This window comes from Chionomys nivalis, chromosome 10 (assembly GCF_950005125.1).
Source record: "Chionomys nivalis chromosome 10, mChiNiv1.1, whole genome shotgun sequence".
Taxonomy (NCBI): Eukaryota; Metazoa; Chordata; class Mammalia; order Rodentia; family Cricetidae; genus Chionomys; species Chionomys nivalis.
Window position 1 is genome coordinate 13,152,810 of NC_080095.1, and position 14,851 is coordinate 13,167,660.

A 14,851-nucleotide genomic window follows, 5' to 3' on the forward strand; every position below is an offset into this window, starting at 1 on the left:
ATGACGACATGCTTGGTATCGAGGTGGGAAAGGGAAAGGAAGACTGGGGAATAAAAACTAATCATAGGGAGAACATCAGAATGCAAACAATTGAGTGATGAAAATATAAATATATCCCCACATCAATCACAAAGAGGAAGACAGACAACAACAAGAATCATCTTATTTGCAAACTTCCTGGGACCATAGGACAGCATCTCTCAGAAGTGAGTAAAATTCAGAAAAGTCTCAAGTGTTTCTGTCTTAGGGAAGTAGTTCTACTTAGAGGGGTGTGGGACCCTACCCAAGATTCACCTCAGGAAGAATCCATGTCCAGCAGAGACAGAGGGACAGACAGAGCTAATATCTAGAAACATAGCTGTGGGTGGAGATTTTTAATTTCACATTGATCCTAAAGATACATGACAGTGTGGAAACAAAACATTTCCCAGCACATGGGAAAAGGGGAAATAAATAAAGTGTGGTGAATTTCTAACAAGGAAAATGTGTATACAGAGCTACATTAATTCGCCAATTTCTATAACTGTCATCAATCCGTATGATGTCTTATATCTACTCTGAGTACTGCCTTCTACCCAGGTCCAACTACAGAGCCTGTTATGGCAGGAAGATATGCAAATAAGGCTTCTTTGAGCCAATAAAATTCCGCCCTGCCCTGCCCCTGCAGCGCTGGCAGAGGAGACTCGCACTGGATTCCCAAGTCCTCCCAGTCAGGGTTCAACATTGAACACAGGGCACTTACCGTGGACTTAAGGCTCACATTGGTTTCCTTTGTTCTTATTTTAAAAGGTAATTCAAGGTGTATTGTGTGGACACGAGAAAGAGAAAAAAATGTGTTCTGTGTCAGTTTTCTAACCAGAATTCTTTGTGTTTACAGATGTCCAGTGTGAGGTGCAATTGTTGGAGTCTGGAGGAGGCTTAATGCAGCCTGGAAAGTCCCTAAACCTCTCCTGTGCAGCCTCTGGATTCACCTTCAGTAGCTACTGGGTGAACTGGGTTCGCCAGGCTCCAGGGAAGGGGCTGGAGTGGGTCGCATATATTAATCCAGATGGTAGCACCTCCTATGCGGACTCTGTGAAGGGTCGGTTCACAATCTCCAAAGACAACGCCAAGAACACTCTGTACCTGGAAGTGAACAATCTGAAGTCTGAGGACACAGTCATGTATTACTGTGCAAGATACACAGTGAGTGAATGCTACTGTGAGCTCAAACAAAAACACCTTTTGTGGGGAACACAGAACCAGCAGGGAGCGCTGAGAGCATTTAGAGATCTAGGTCACAAAAGAGCCTGCTCAGAGAAGCATGGAAGCCTGGACTTCTCTGTGTCTCCACTGCCTCTTTATACCACACTTTAGGGATTTTCTCTACAGGTATAGTGTGTAGTAACGTTTGAATGTCCAAATGAATATTCAAATTTTTGTTTTCAGTTGTGTTGTGTGTGTTTATTTATTATAGTGTTTCTCCTTGTTTTCCTTTATCTTTGTCTGTCTACCTATCTCTGTCTATGTGTCATTATCTCTCTCCCTCTCCCTCTTTCTCTCTCTCAATCTTTCTCTCTCACTCTTCTCCATGTACGTTTGTGGGGGGTTGGTGGGGTGTTGACATCTGATGAATTTTTCTAACAATCTGTGCCATTTATTGTGAGACAAGTCCTGTCACTGGGCCTAGTTCTTAATGACTAGATAGTCCAGTTGTCCACTGAGTTCCAGTGATTGTTCATTCTCCACATTCCCTATATGGTACACCTGGTTGACTGCCACACCCATTTCTGTTTTTAGTTATAGATTCTGTGTTCTGTGTTTAGAACGTACTGATGCTTTCTTGTGTGGCAAAATCTTGATTTTTACAGCCCCATTATAGTTGGTTTTTAAATGTAGGATGTGCTTTTACCTGAGCAAAATGCCAATCATTATACAGAGAAAATGATCCTGTTTAGTGACCAGCATCAGTTTAAGAAGAAGCAAAAGAAGATTGTAAACCCTAGAAGACGAAGGCAGCTCAGAGCCACATGTGAGTCTAGTGGACCCGGTGGTATCTGTTTATCTTCATGAGCACTACACTACCCATACAAACATATACCCCTGATTAAAACAGTGCGATGGATGAAGCTAGAGACAGAGACCCACATTGGAGCACTGGACTGAGTTCCCAAGGTCCAAATGAACAGCAGAAGGAGGAAGGACATGAGCAAGGAAGTCAGGAACTGTGAGGGGTGCACCCACCCACTGAGACTGTGGGCTGGTCTAACGGGAGCTCACCAAAGCCAGCTGGACTGGGACTGATGGAGCATGTGATCAAACCGGACTCTCTGAATGTGTTCAACAAGGAGGTCTGACTGAGAAGCCAAGGACAATGGTACTGAGTTTTGATCCTACTGTATGTACGGGCTTTGTGGGAGCCTAGTCTGTTTGGATGCTCACCTTCCTAGACCTGGATGGAGGGGGGGAGGACCTTGAACTTCTTAGAGGGCAGGGAACCCCGACTGCTCTTTGAACTGGAGACGGAGGGGGAGGGGGTCCGGGGGTGAGGGAGGGAAATGGGAGGAGGGGAGGAGGTGGAAATTTTTAAGTAAAAATAAAAATTAAAAAAAACTCATTAAATGCTGTGATTTGGCCCAATGGTCTAGTTCTTCTGTAGTTTACATGAGACCTTGATTCAAATGGTAATATTCCAAAACATATTTATCATTTTTAATAAAAAAGTACTGAGTTTGAAACATCAGTATTCCCCTTTAAAGGTTATAACAATATTTCTGTTATCCAAGAGAACACTTTAACTTTTCTTTCCAAGAAAAACTCCTTTCTCTCACTTCTCTATGTTTAGAGTCAGGAGGTTAACAGATAGCTCTGGGAACCCAGAGTTTAGAGGTCATGTCCTCATGAACAAACCATGTTCTGCCTGCCATCTTCAGAGACAGAAAAATGTGTTATACCTGAAGTTCAGAAAAGCAAAACAGCCAGCCACTGACTCTTACCTCTACCTTAGTCCAAAATGATGATCCTGTCTCGAGGAATCTGAGAATGAGAGAGATTCTGAGAGCTGTCTCCTCCCTTTTTATAATCTTCTCTAGTTCTGGGAGTAAGGATTTGTACCACTACTGCCTGGATTGTAAGGCAAGCTAGTGTGGCTACTGGGGTTAAAGGTGTGTGTCGTTGCTGACTGGTTTGTAAGGCTGGCCATTGTATTTGTTTAACTCCTCTGATTCTCAGGTAAGGCATAGTTATTAAAGTACAAATGAAATGCCACTACACCTTTCAACGGGAACATGGTTCTGCTAGACATTGGTTAATAATGTGTAGGATCTTCAGAGAATAAGAAACAAAGGCCATGTGAAGAGCAATAGATGAGTTGTGTGGAAATGGAGTGGGATTTTCATTTGGAATAGTTTTTTATCCACTTCCATGTTTATTTACTGATATCACAGTTACACTATCTCTCCATCTGGATTCTCTGTCTGAAAGCCTGAGCCCCATATAGTCCAATAAAAACCCCTCAATGAACCTCTCACATTCCCACAGTCCTTACACTATGAGTCATTAGCATGGAACTTTTCCTTGAATGAAAGTGGGTACTTGCAATAAACCGGCTCAGCCAGGGTACTAGGATCAATGGAACAGGGTCTCATGTGGGTAAGGAGTCAATGAATGATACACACAAGACTCAAAGGAATTGCATCTGAATGCATTTACTAGGCCTGAGGCTCATCCTTTGTACAGAAAAACAATGTGTAGCAACATGTATTATTTTTTCATGTGATACAGATTATTCTTAGAATCATTATATTAGATACACGAGAATAGATTTTTATCAGACAGATGTCCCTGGTATGAGTCTGCGATTGGTCATGCTAGACATGGCATGATATTTGTTTTGATATAAATCTTTATCTAGGCTATGAATTCATTGCATTTTGAGCTAAGGGTAAGGAGTCGGGGTTAATAGTCAAATAGTCTACTGTCTTTTTATATTTCTGCTATATAAGCATAAGAACTTCGTTTCTTCTCCTCCATGTTTCTAACTCCTTTTCAAACCTTCTTCAAACCAATCTCAAGACATTACGGGCATTTATCTCTCTCTTCTTATGCTTACCCCATCTTTCCTGATTCTGTCTCAATTCCTTAATTAAGCTGGCATTTTGTTCTTTATTTACTAGGCACCACTTTAAACGTGGAAACTTTTTTTCTCTTGAATGTTAACCCATTGTCTTCCATTAGCATTATATACTCCTGTATAAGGCAATGGCTCATCAATAGACTCTAGAAACATAAACATATCTTTCCTTCCAGAAAAAATCAGACTGTATTCCTTAGAACATAAGTAGGTAATGCCAAAAGTTCAAGAACTCCAATGCAGGAAAAACAGCACACGCACACCTTCTCTGTCTGTACACTTCCTTTAAGATGGTGCCACATCTTACATGAGTGACTATGCAGACTCCGCAGGAGGTAGCATGACAGGAAGTGAAGTTACATTAGTCAGAATTTTAAAAAGAAATTTACTGAGATATTTTCAGCATACTACCATTTCTGCTTACTAATGTATATCTTGATGTACATTACAAGAGTTGCCTTGTGAGTGAACACTTGTAAAACATTCATTTCACTCCCGAGGTTCCCATCAATATTATATCATACAACATTTTTAGCCACTTTGAAGCTCATGTACTGAAATGTTTATGCTTTCGGGATGAGTTTTCCTGGTCATTACATCCTTAGAAAGAAGCTCACTGAAATTTTATAATGGATTTTATATTTTTTATAATTTTCTAATCTCAAAGATTGTTTGTCTTCAGTCTTCCTGGTCAAACACCTAAGTCTTCAAGGGTGTGGAATCTACATTATGAAATATCTTTGCTTCCTACTATCTTTAAACCCACCAGATAATCAAAAAACTTTAAGTAAATGTGCTTTTTACAAATTCATGAAACATAAAAGTTTCCCCCCTCCAGAGATCCTACAATTATTTCACACATCAATACACCTAAACCTCCTAAGCACTCTTAGCAATAGGGAATTCCCAAATCCCCATTCACTGTCCAACCAGTATCTTGTATTTCTCCTTTTGTCCCTCGTTATTGAGGCATCCCAAAATTGCAAGCACAGACTATCAAGGGCCCTCTACTTTGCTCACTAAGCCTGCAGAACAATACAGTGAATGATCTTACAACTTTTACTCTGTGATCATCTTTAATAAGGAACACTCAAATGTCCTACTTGTCAATACCCTACTCTTGTGTCACAGGCCCCCTCTGTTAAGAGTCTCTATAGTTTTCATGTTGCCTGTATGTCAAGGAAGTATAAATGGTAAATTTTAATTTTCTCCTGGCCCATGTTCTTCCCCAAACTCAGCCATCCTTTACCCTACACATCTTCTGGTTTGCTACATTTCGATTATCCCCAATGTCCTGCTTTCAGTATATCTGTTGTCCTGAGATGGCTAAGGTAACCCATTTAATGACCTAGCTATACTAATTGTACTCTTGTCCTCTCCCTAATCACCATCCAGTAAGGAACACTGTGTGTTTTGATCATTTTTAGAACCTAGAATATGTGTTGGGTGATTAGCACTAAGAACAGGCCACTTACCATGGACTTGAGACTTATTTCTCTTTTTCTTGTCATTATTTTCAAAGGTAATTTGTAGAGATGAGATGGTGTGTCATGTGTGTGCATGAAGATGGAAAAAATGGATTTTAGTCAGTTTTATGATCAGATTTCTCTGTGCTTTAAGGTGTCTAGTAAGAGGTTCAGTTGGTGGAGTCTTGGGGAATCTCAGGAACCTAAAAAATTCCTGAGACTCTGTGGATGCACCTTCAGTAACTATAACATGAACTGGGTCTGCTCAGCATGTGGGAAGGGGCTGGAGTGGTTTTCATGCATTAAGGGTGGTAGTAGTTCAGCAACTACTATGCTCATGCCATGAAGATCTGATACACCATCTCCATAGACAGGGACAAAAACACTCTGTACCTGGAAATAGTCTGAGGTCTGAGGACACAACCATGTATTACTGTGCAAAGTGCACAGTTAGTGAATACTACTGTGAGCTCAAATGCAAACCTCCCTGCAGTTACCTAAGAACCAGCAGGGGGCGCTAAGAGCACACAGAGCTCTGGGTCACAGGAGAGCCTGTTGGGAGAGGCCAAAAGGCCAGACACCTCTGTGTCTGTGCTGCTTCTCCAAATCACACTCAGGATTCTCTCTACAGGTTTGGTGTGTAGCAATCCTTGAAGTGTCCAAATGTTTATTTAAATTTCTGTTTTTCAGTTTCTGTATTTATTTTATTCATTTTTTATTTTATAAAATTATAAAATATATTTATAAAATTATATATATATATGTATGTATTTGATATACTGTTTTTCATTTCTCTCTCTCCTTCTAAACATGCCCCCATGTATGTGTGTATTTCTGTACATTTGATATGTGTTCATTCTTCTATCAATATGCACCTTATTTTAAAGACAAGCTGTATCACATAGCCTTGTTGCCAGAGATTGTTCATTTCCTAGTCTCCCAGACTCCCAAAATAATCACATAGAAACTATATTATTTAAATAACTGCTTGGACAAACACTTAAGTATGTTGATAGTTAGCTCTTATATCCTTGGTTAACCTATTTCTTTTTACTTTATATTTTACCATGATGTTCATGCCCTACTGGCAAGATTCTGGCTGTTGGCTCACATCTTTCTTTTCTGGCAGCTACATGGAGTATCACTGTTGCTACATGGAGTATCACTACATGCCTACTGTTGCTACATATGTATCTCTTCCAGTCTGGCTATATTCTGTTAAGCCATTGGCCAAAATAATCTTATTTATTAAATAAAAGCAACACATAGAGAGAAGGACTTCCTGCACCATGGCCTGGATATCACAAATGGTTAGACAAGTTTTAGTGAGTTCCAGTGATTATGCTGTCTCCACATCCCAGGAATGGGAAAACTTGTTGATGAAGACTTGATTGAGCTCTTAATTAAGATCCTAGTTGAAGATTCTGCTTCAGCAAGAACCCCTGAACTGCAGAACTATTTCCATTGCCCCATTTAAGTTGCTTTATAAATTTAGGGTGTATTCAGACTTGAACAAAATGAAAACTATCACCTGTCATAAAAGGTAGGACTGATTCTGTTGTGATCAGCATCAGATCTGAAAGAAACTAAAGAAACTGGAGATTGTAAACCCAAAACTCAGGGCAGTTCATAACCACCGGTAAGTTCAGAGGACCCTGTGACCTCTTTTTTTCTCCATTATTACTATACCATCCACACAGAATCATGTATTCATAACTCAAAATAATGTATTTGTCTGGTGATGGTGGCGCATGTCTTTAATTCTTGCACTCAGGAATCAGAGACAAGCTGATCATTTGATTTCGAGGTCAGTCTGGTTTGCGGAGTCAGTTCCAATACAACTAGAGAAACCCTGTCTTCAAAAAAACAACAAAAGTGTATTTATTAAAAAATTACTCATCTAGTGTCGGTAGTTTGATGGAAGAATTCTTTTGTAGTATAAATGCTGTTTTGATTCAAAAAGAAATATTTCAAGTATTAATTCCTCATTTTGATTAATAAATACTGTGTTTGAATCATCACTACTCCCTGTTAAAAGTTAGGACACCTTTTCTCATGAAAAGTATTGACTCTTTCTTCTCAAGAACAACTCATTTCGATCACTTCTATGTGATTTCAGTGCACAGGAGAATACATAGCTCAGGGAACACAGGGTCATCCAAGTGGATGCAGGAGAGAGAGGGTACTGGGATGTATCTATATTGTCAGGCTATATTGTGAATGAACATGATATTTTAAGTAAAATGAATGACATTCAAATAACATGTTGCCATAAATATATTTGTTTGCTCTAGTAGATATGTCTTTGTTTAGGTTTGTCTCTGTTGCTATATATCTCTCTGTCTGTGTCTATTTCTGGGAGCTTATGGGTTTGCTTAAGAGAGGCATCTTTTCTCCTACTATGTTAATATTTTGCACTACAGCGGTTACCACAGCATTCTCTGACCACAGGGCCAGGATAAGGTGTCAGGTGCCCTGGGAGACTTGAGGGATTGGCTTCACAGTCAGGGTCTCCCTTCCCATTACAAAGGCTCCAAACACAACCCAGATCCACTTTCTGCCTAAGATCCAAAGTGACAATCAGATCATCAATGAGTGAGAGCACAACTCAGTGGCCCCTGCCTTCCTCAGTTCAGTGTGCTGTAGACAATGTGTTTTCATGTGCACAGTACATTCTTATTTTTTACCATTTCATTCAAGTATGTGGTGTTGAATAAAAATAGGGAGATTCCTACATGTTCTATGAATCTTTGCAGTACATGATGATTTCATTATTTAATGTACTCTAGATTGTGGATGGGAGTCCCAAGCTGGGAAGGAAGTTTATTTCCCCAGCCTCATTTTATTTATTTGGTTTCATTTGTTCTTCCTACTCTACATTCTGGACATTGATGATCAAAATATTGATCCTATACTTTTATTCTGCTGTGTTATATGCAGTCATAAGTGCTGGTTATCAAGTAGAACTTGCAATTGCTGGTTTTGTTTTGAATGTTATAATTAAAACACTATTTTCTGATGAAAATATGATATTTTAAATAATGGGAGTGCTTGGCTAGCTCTGAGTTATAGTATTTGCATTCCATCTACAAGGTATTAAGTTTAAGAACCAAGTTCAAACTAAGAAGAAAAATATCAGAATTATATACAGAAAGGTATCATTTCTTACATTAATACACTTAAAACCAGCAATCTTATGACTGGAAAAGGAATGATAGTTCCTAGAGTAGGAAGGGCAGATGAAAGTTTTGGAGTGGGAATAAGTATACAGTGAGTGAGAGGAGTTCTGCTCTTGCTTCCCACAGCAATCAGCTGTACCTAGGTCTGCAGCTTCCATAACTTGCTTCTAAATAACTATAAACTAAGAGCTCAACACATGGAAAGGGAAATGTTTGAATGAATGGAAACACTAATTATCACAGTGTATGTTTGCACATGGGTGTAGAGGTCACAAGTTGATTCTGAGTGTATTCCTCAGTTCACATCTACCTTATTTTTGAGGGTCTCACACTAAACCTGAAGTTCAAGAGGGTCAGATGGAATGGTTGGATGGCAAGATCCAGAGAAGCTCCTTTCATGACCTCACCAGTTCTGAGAATATAAGGATAAATCATCACCACCAGCTTCAGAGTTAAGTGCTGAAAATCAAACTGAAACACTCATTCTGTGAGGCAGGCACCTTACTACTGAGCCATCTCCTCAGGCCTGAATTGTAGCACTATTTATTGTCAACATTAATAAAAATGTTATAAACTATAGAACAAACATATATTTCATATAAAAATTTTTAAATGAAAAAATATTGTCAATTTTGAATTTTCAATCCATTTGTTGTCAATATGAAATGAATATCATGAGTCTGGTCCCAAAATTTGCTGTAAAACTATGTTTCTTATGAAGTTGAGCAAGTTGTGAAAGAGGAAAGAATGGAAAGACACGAGGGAAGAGAATAATGATCAGAATTTATTATATGAAAAAAATTATTTCAAAGTTTAAAGAACTCTGTATGAGATGGTTGGGAGACAGTGACATGGTTCAGTATCAGCTTGGTCTACGTAGTGAGACCAAGCCAACCAGAGTGGCCCTGTGAAAAAGACAGGAAGAAAGAAATTCAGCTCCTCTGCTTATGAATAATTATTTCTACGTGTGGATGTGGTGGTGTGGGTGGTGTGTGTGTGTGTGTGTGTGTGTGTGTGTGTGTGAATGCATGTGTATGTATCTGTGTCTGTGCGTGTGTGTTTGAATGTGTAATTGTTATGCCCAAATCCTCAGGGTCCCCACAAAAGCCAACAAAGGAGACCACGCCTTTATTTTAATCAAGTTTGCAAACTCTTTTCTCCTTATGTCCAAGGCATTGAAATATCCAGAAAGCCTTGAGTTCAATTAGAATACGGTTTTTATAGCAATAGAGGTGGGGGTGATGGGCTTCTGAGGTTTAGGACCCTTGGTTGGTTGACATTTGTCTAGGGGTGTCATGGTGAGGTGCTCTGGCAGGTGGTCCTATCTACAGTGGTTGGAAAGTCAGGCATTACCTTTGAATGGTCTGCCCTTGGGTGGGGGTTAGATTATTTCAGCTTGTGGTTCTTTCCTGATACAGGTATTTCTTCAGGATAAAGTACTGAGACTCAGGCCTTTTACTTAAATTTTCAATGGTCAGAGTCCCAGGTGATAATCTGTAAGGTTTTTTTTTTTTTCGAGACAGGGTTTCTCTGTAGCTTTGGAGCCTGTCCTGGAACTCCCTTGTAGACCAGGCTGGCCTTGAACTCACAGAGATCCGCCTGCCTCTGCCTCCCGAGTGCTGGGATTAAAGGCATACGCCACCACCGCCCGGCGCCCGGCTTATAAGTGTGATTCTGTGTGAGTGTATGTTGCAGAGTGTGGCTCTACCTAAAAGTGTAACTGTATCTGTGACTATGGTTGCAGTTGTGCACACTGTCACCATCCCCACCCCCATTCTCACACATTGGAGCACCAGACTGAAATCTCAAGGTCCAAATCATGAGCAGGAGACAGAGCACGAGCAAGGAACTCAGGACCGCGAGGGGTGCACCCACACACTGAGACAATGGGGATGTTCTATCAGGAACTCACCAAGGCCAGCTGGCCTGGGTCTGAAAAAGCATGGGATAAAACCGGACTTGCTGAACATAATGGACAATGAGGACTACTGAGAACTCAAGAACAATGGCAATGGGTTTTTGATCCTACTGCTCGTACTGGCTTTGTGGGAGCCTAGGCAGTTTGGATGCTCACCTTACTAGACCTGGATGGAGGTGGGTGGTCCTTGGACTTCCCACAGGACAGGGAACCCGGATTACGCTTAGGGATGATGAGGGAGGGGGACTTGATGGGGGAGGGGGAGGGAAATGGGAGGTGGTGGCGGGGAGAAGGCAGAAATCTTTAATAAATAAAAAAAAAAAAGAAAAATTTTAAACTGACCCAGTCTGCTACCTATGGATGTGGTCAGCAACATGGAAAGGAAAGGGTTTGTGTAATGTTAAATATTACAGAACACCATGGAGGAAAATTAGGATGTGAAATCAAGACCTAAGAAACCAAAAAGTGGGAACTGAATCAGAGATCACAAATAATCTCAATCCATAGACTTGCTCTCGATGGTTGTACATCCTGCTTCCTTATATAATGCACAAAAACCACCTGCCCATGGAAAAAAATGTCTATATCTGTCTGAGCCCCCTTACATCAGTTATTAATCAAGTCAATGACATCATATTTTTGCCTGCATACAAATATAATGTAGGTATTTTTTCCAAATAAGGTTCCTTTTTCCATGATGACCCTAGTTTTTAATCATGTAAAAAGATTATGACCACCACACAAATAGACAGGCTGGTACTGTTAATTCTACATGGCCCATTAAGTGAGTATCCATCTATCCACTTTACATAATTAAACAAATGACTGAATCAACCCTTAAGAATAAGGATACACCTCTCAAATATAAGATAATAATGAATAATGTGTGACTTTACCATGAATGAATTCCCTTTGCAAATGCTGTTTTCCCAGTGACTTCCTTCTTGAGAGTCTCGTGGAACAAGAGAAACCCAAGGAGTAAGAGAGTATGGAATATGGGCACTAACTCTCTGTGGGAGTTTGAATGAAATTGCCCCACATAATATCAAAAAGAGTAACACTTTTCAGATATGTGGCATTGCTGGAGTGGGCACAGCCTGGTTGGAGGAAATGTGTCACTGTGGAGGGTAGGCTTTGAGGTTTTCTATGCTCAGGGTGCTTCCCAGTCTGTCAGCTGAGTTCTTGTTCATTGCTGTTGTTGGACTTTCGGCTGTTCCTCCAGCACCATGATTTTCTCACACTGCCATTCTTCGTGCCATGATGAGAATGGTCTGAACTCCTGGAGCTGCAGGAAAGCCCCCTAAATTATACAGTTTCCTTATAACAATTGGAGTCATGGGGTCTTTTCACAGAAATAGAAACCTAACTTAGACAATATCTCTGAAGTAACGAAGGACAAAAAATATTCGAATAAGTGAATTTATACTTACTTCCCCAATATAGTATAAGAAATGTGCATTTATTTCTAAGATATTCCTTTCCAGATTATTGTAAACACAATGAAAATATCAAACACCCCAAGATGAAACATACTAAGCATTATGTCTGAAAAAAATCTTTTTATAACCCTGAAACATTAAAAAACACAGAGAACATTGAACTCATACTGTATATGATGTTCAGGGCTTTCACAGGATGGCTGTCTCATTAAAGTGAAGAGCAGTTTCTACCACTGAAACTCACAGTAAAAAGTGAAAAGACTATGCATAAAGAGATAATGCAGACAAATTGTGATGTCTCTAATGCTAAGTTAGAGAGACATTTCCTGAGTCTTGACTGAACAGGTTGGTTCTAGCTCTGCAGTTCACTTCCCTGTTGATTTGCATTAATAAGACACAGGAAAAGACACTAGAAACTCTTGTTATCTATGCCTTGACTATCATTCAAGTCACAGGGTTCCCCATGTCCATATCTGACTTCCAGTCCACTTCTTGTCATTACTTAAAGTTCTCTGTCTTGTTATTACCTCAGTGACCATAACCCTCAAACCTGGCTACATGCTGTTGATTTTTATGAAGTGTTATGAGCAGCTGAGCTCCCCATAACTTACCAAAGCAACAATTGTATTTAGGAACCTGTGATTAAATACCAGCTGAGGAGAGTGACAGAGAAAGATATAAAAGTACATGCATAGACTGACATAAATTAAGAGGAATGAAATCTAGCGTACAGGTAGGAGGTTTATAAGTGAGAAGGTGAAATCTGAGCCTCATAAGATGGGATCCAAATCAGTCCCACAAATTTCCTTACAGATAAACATATGAAATCACATGTATGAAATGTGTGTGAGCTGCTTCCTCACAAGTTATTTCCTGAATATTTATAAGAATGAGACAACTCCACAGACACCAATAGAAAGAATTTTAAGTAGTTCCATAAACAGGATTTTTGATCACCAATATACCAATACCATTTAAATTCTCTACTGGAAGATAGGAAGATACAAAATACATAAATCCATTGAGAATCTGGTATCCTTCTCTGCCTTCACAAAATGCATGTAGACCTAGTTAATGTAAACACTTTTCATGTTTTGCATCTAAGGCTTGTACAGTATGACTCTTAATATTTCCTGTTTCTCTGGAATTGGAAATCCTGACAGTATCAAGGCAATGTTCCTGAGGTTCAATATTCAGTACCTCTAAGAAGCACAAAGCAAATCTCAGTTTCCTGGAGGAGAAATTGAAAACATTGCCTGTGTTTCCTTTTATGCTCTCTGGAACCTCCCCCAATGCAAAGCAGTCCTCAAGCTCAGAATGAAATCCAAGGCCAAGCTGAGAGGCCCCATCTCCTTCTGACGAGAGCCTCCAACACAACATGGCTGTACTGGTGCTGCTCCTCTGCCTGGTGACATTTCCAAGTTGTAAGTGCTTCAGGGTTTCAGGAAAGGTATGCAGGTTTTTCTTCTATGGGTTACTGACTGATGGTGATGTTGCTTGTCTCTAGGTGCCCTGTCCCAAATACAGCTGAAAGAGTCAGGACCTGGCCTAGTGCAGCCATCACAGAGTCTGTCTCTCACCTGCACTGTCTCTGGATTCTCATTAACCAGCTATCATGTACACTGGGTCCGCCAGCCTCCAGGAAAGGGTCTGGAGTGGATGGGAGCAATATGGAGTGGTGGAGGCACAGATTATAATTCAGCTCTTCAGTCCCGAATTACTATCACCAGAGACACCTCCAAGAGCCAAGTTTTCTTAAAACTGAACAGTCTGAAAACTGAGGACACAGCCATGTATTTCTGTGCCAAGGACACAGTGAGAAAATTCCACTGTGAGCTTGGACAAAAACCTCCAAATGGAGATACTCACCACCAGCAGGGGGTGTTGGAGAACAACAGGGTCTCCCAAGAGCAGTATGTGGTTGCTTAATAATTATAGGACTTATAATTCTAGACTGTGCTGCAGGAGAATATATTTCAATATTAGAATCTGTGTTTTTCTCTCCAAACACATATAAAAAAATGCTCTAGAGGTGTCTCTTTACTGTCATAGTCTAATAAAATTCCTATTTGTTCAAATACTATAACAAATAGCTTTTCTCACAAGTCCTATAACAATCTGCTTCTTGTTATAGATAGAATGACATACAACTTTTCGTGTTTTACACACACACACATATACATACATATTCACACATTTTCTTACATATGCAGATATTTTAAAGGAGTCAGCAGTTATGACACTTGTTGGGTGTTAGGTTCAGTTATAAGCTAGAGAACTTTAAAAGAGCTGTAATTTGTCCTCTTTGTTTTTGTACCTGTGATAGAGAAACCACAGCTTCCCTTATTTAAAGTCATTTTCACACAACTCCGTGGAAACTGAAATATCTGTAGATTCCTTCTACACCAAGAAGGTCCCGTAAAAGGATAGAACTGATTACTGCTTTTCACAGATCCCATTTCATGCATTTGTATCTTGGTTAAATTTAGCTTTCCAATCAGACTTATAAGCAGTGGTTCCTCAGGCTAAACTAATAGTTATTGTTTCAGAGTCTGTCTAACTTTAATACTGACTTTCTCAGTATATGAGAACAGGATGTGTTCTTATTAACTTTGGTCAACTTCCATATAACTCATTATTTGGGATAATCCTCCCCAACTAACTGATTAATCTTCTCACTGTCCAAGCCATGATCAAACTTCCCTAATTTTACTTTTCCTAAGATGAGGTTCTTAATT

The 14,851-nt window shown here is 39.8% G+C and overlaps 2 gene segments (V, D, J or C); both read left to right on the forward strand.

Annotated features, from left to right (window-relative positions):
• On the forward strand, positions 1 to 1,356 carry LOC130882911 (immunoglobulin heavy variable 3-74-like). The segment is given in 3 exon segments: positions 1 to 23; positions 668 to 789; positions 878 to 1,356. Coding segments are annotated over 3 exon segments (624 nt in total).
• A 12,135-nt stretch (positions 1,357 to 13,491) lies between these two features.
• Positions 13,492 to 14,042, forward strand: LOC130882913 (Ig heavy chain V region PJ14-like). The segment is given in 2 exon segments: positions 13,492 to 13,537; positions 13,621 to 14,042. Coding segments are annotated over 2 exon segments (468 nt in total).
• The last annotated feature ends 809 nt before the right edge of the window (positions 14,043 to 14,851 follow it).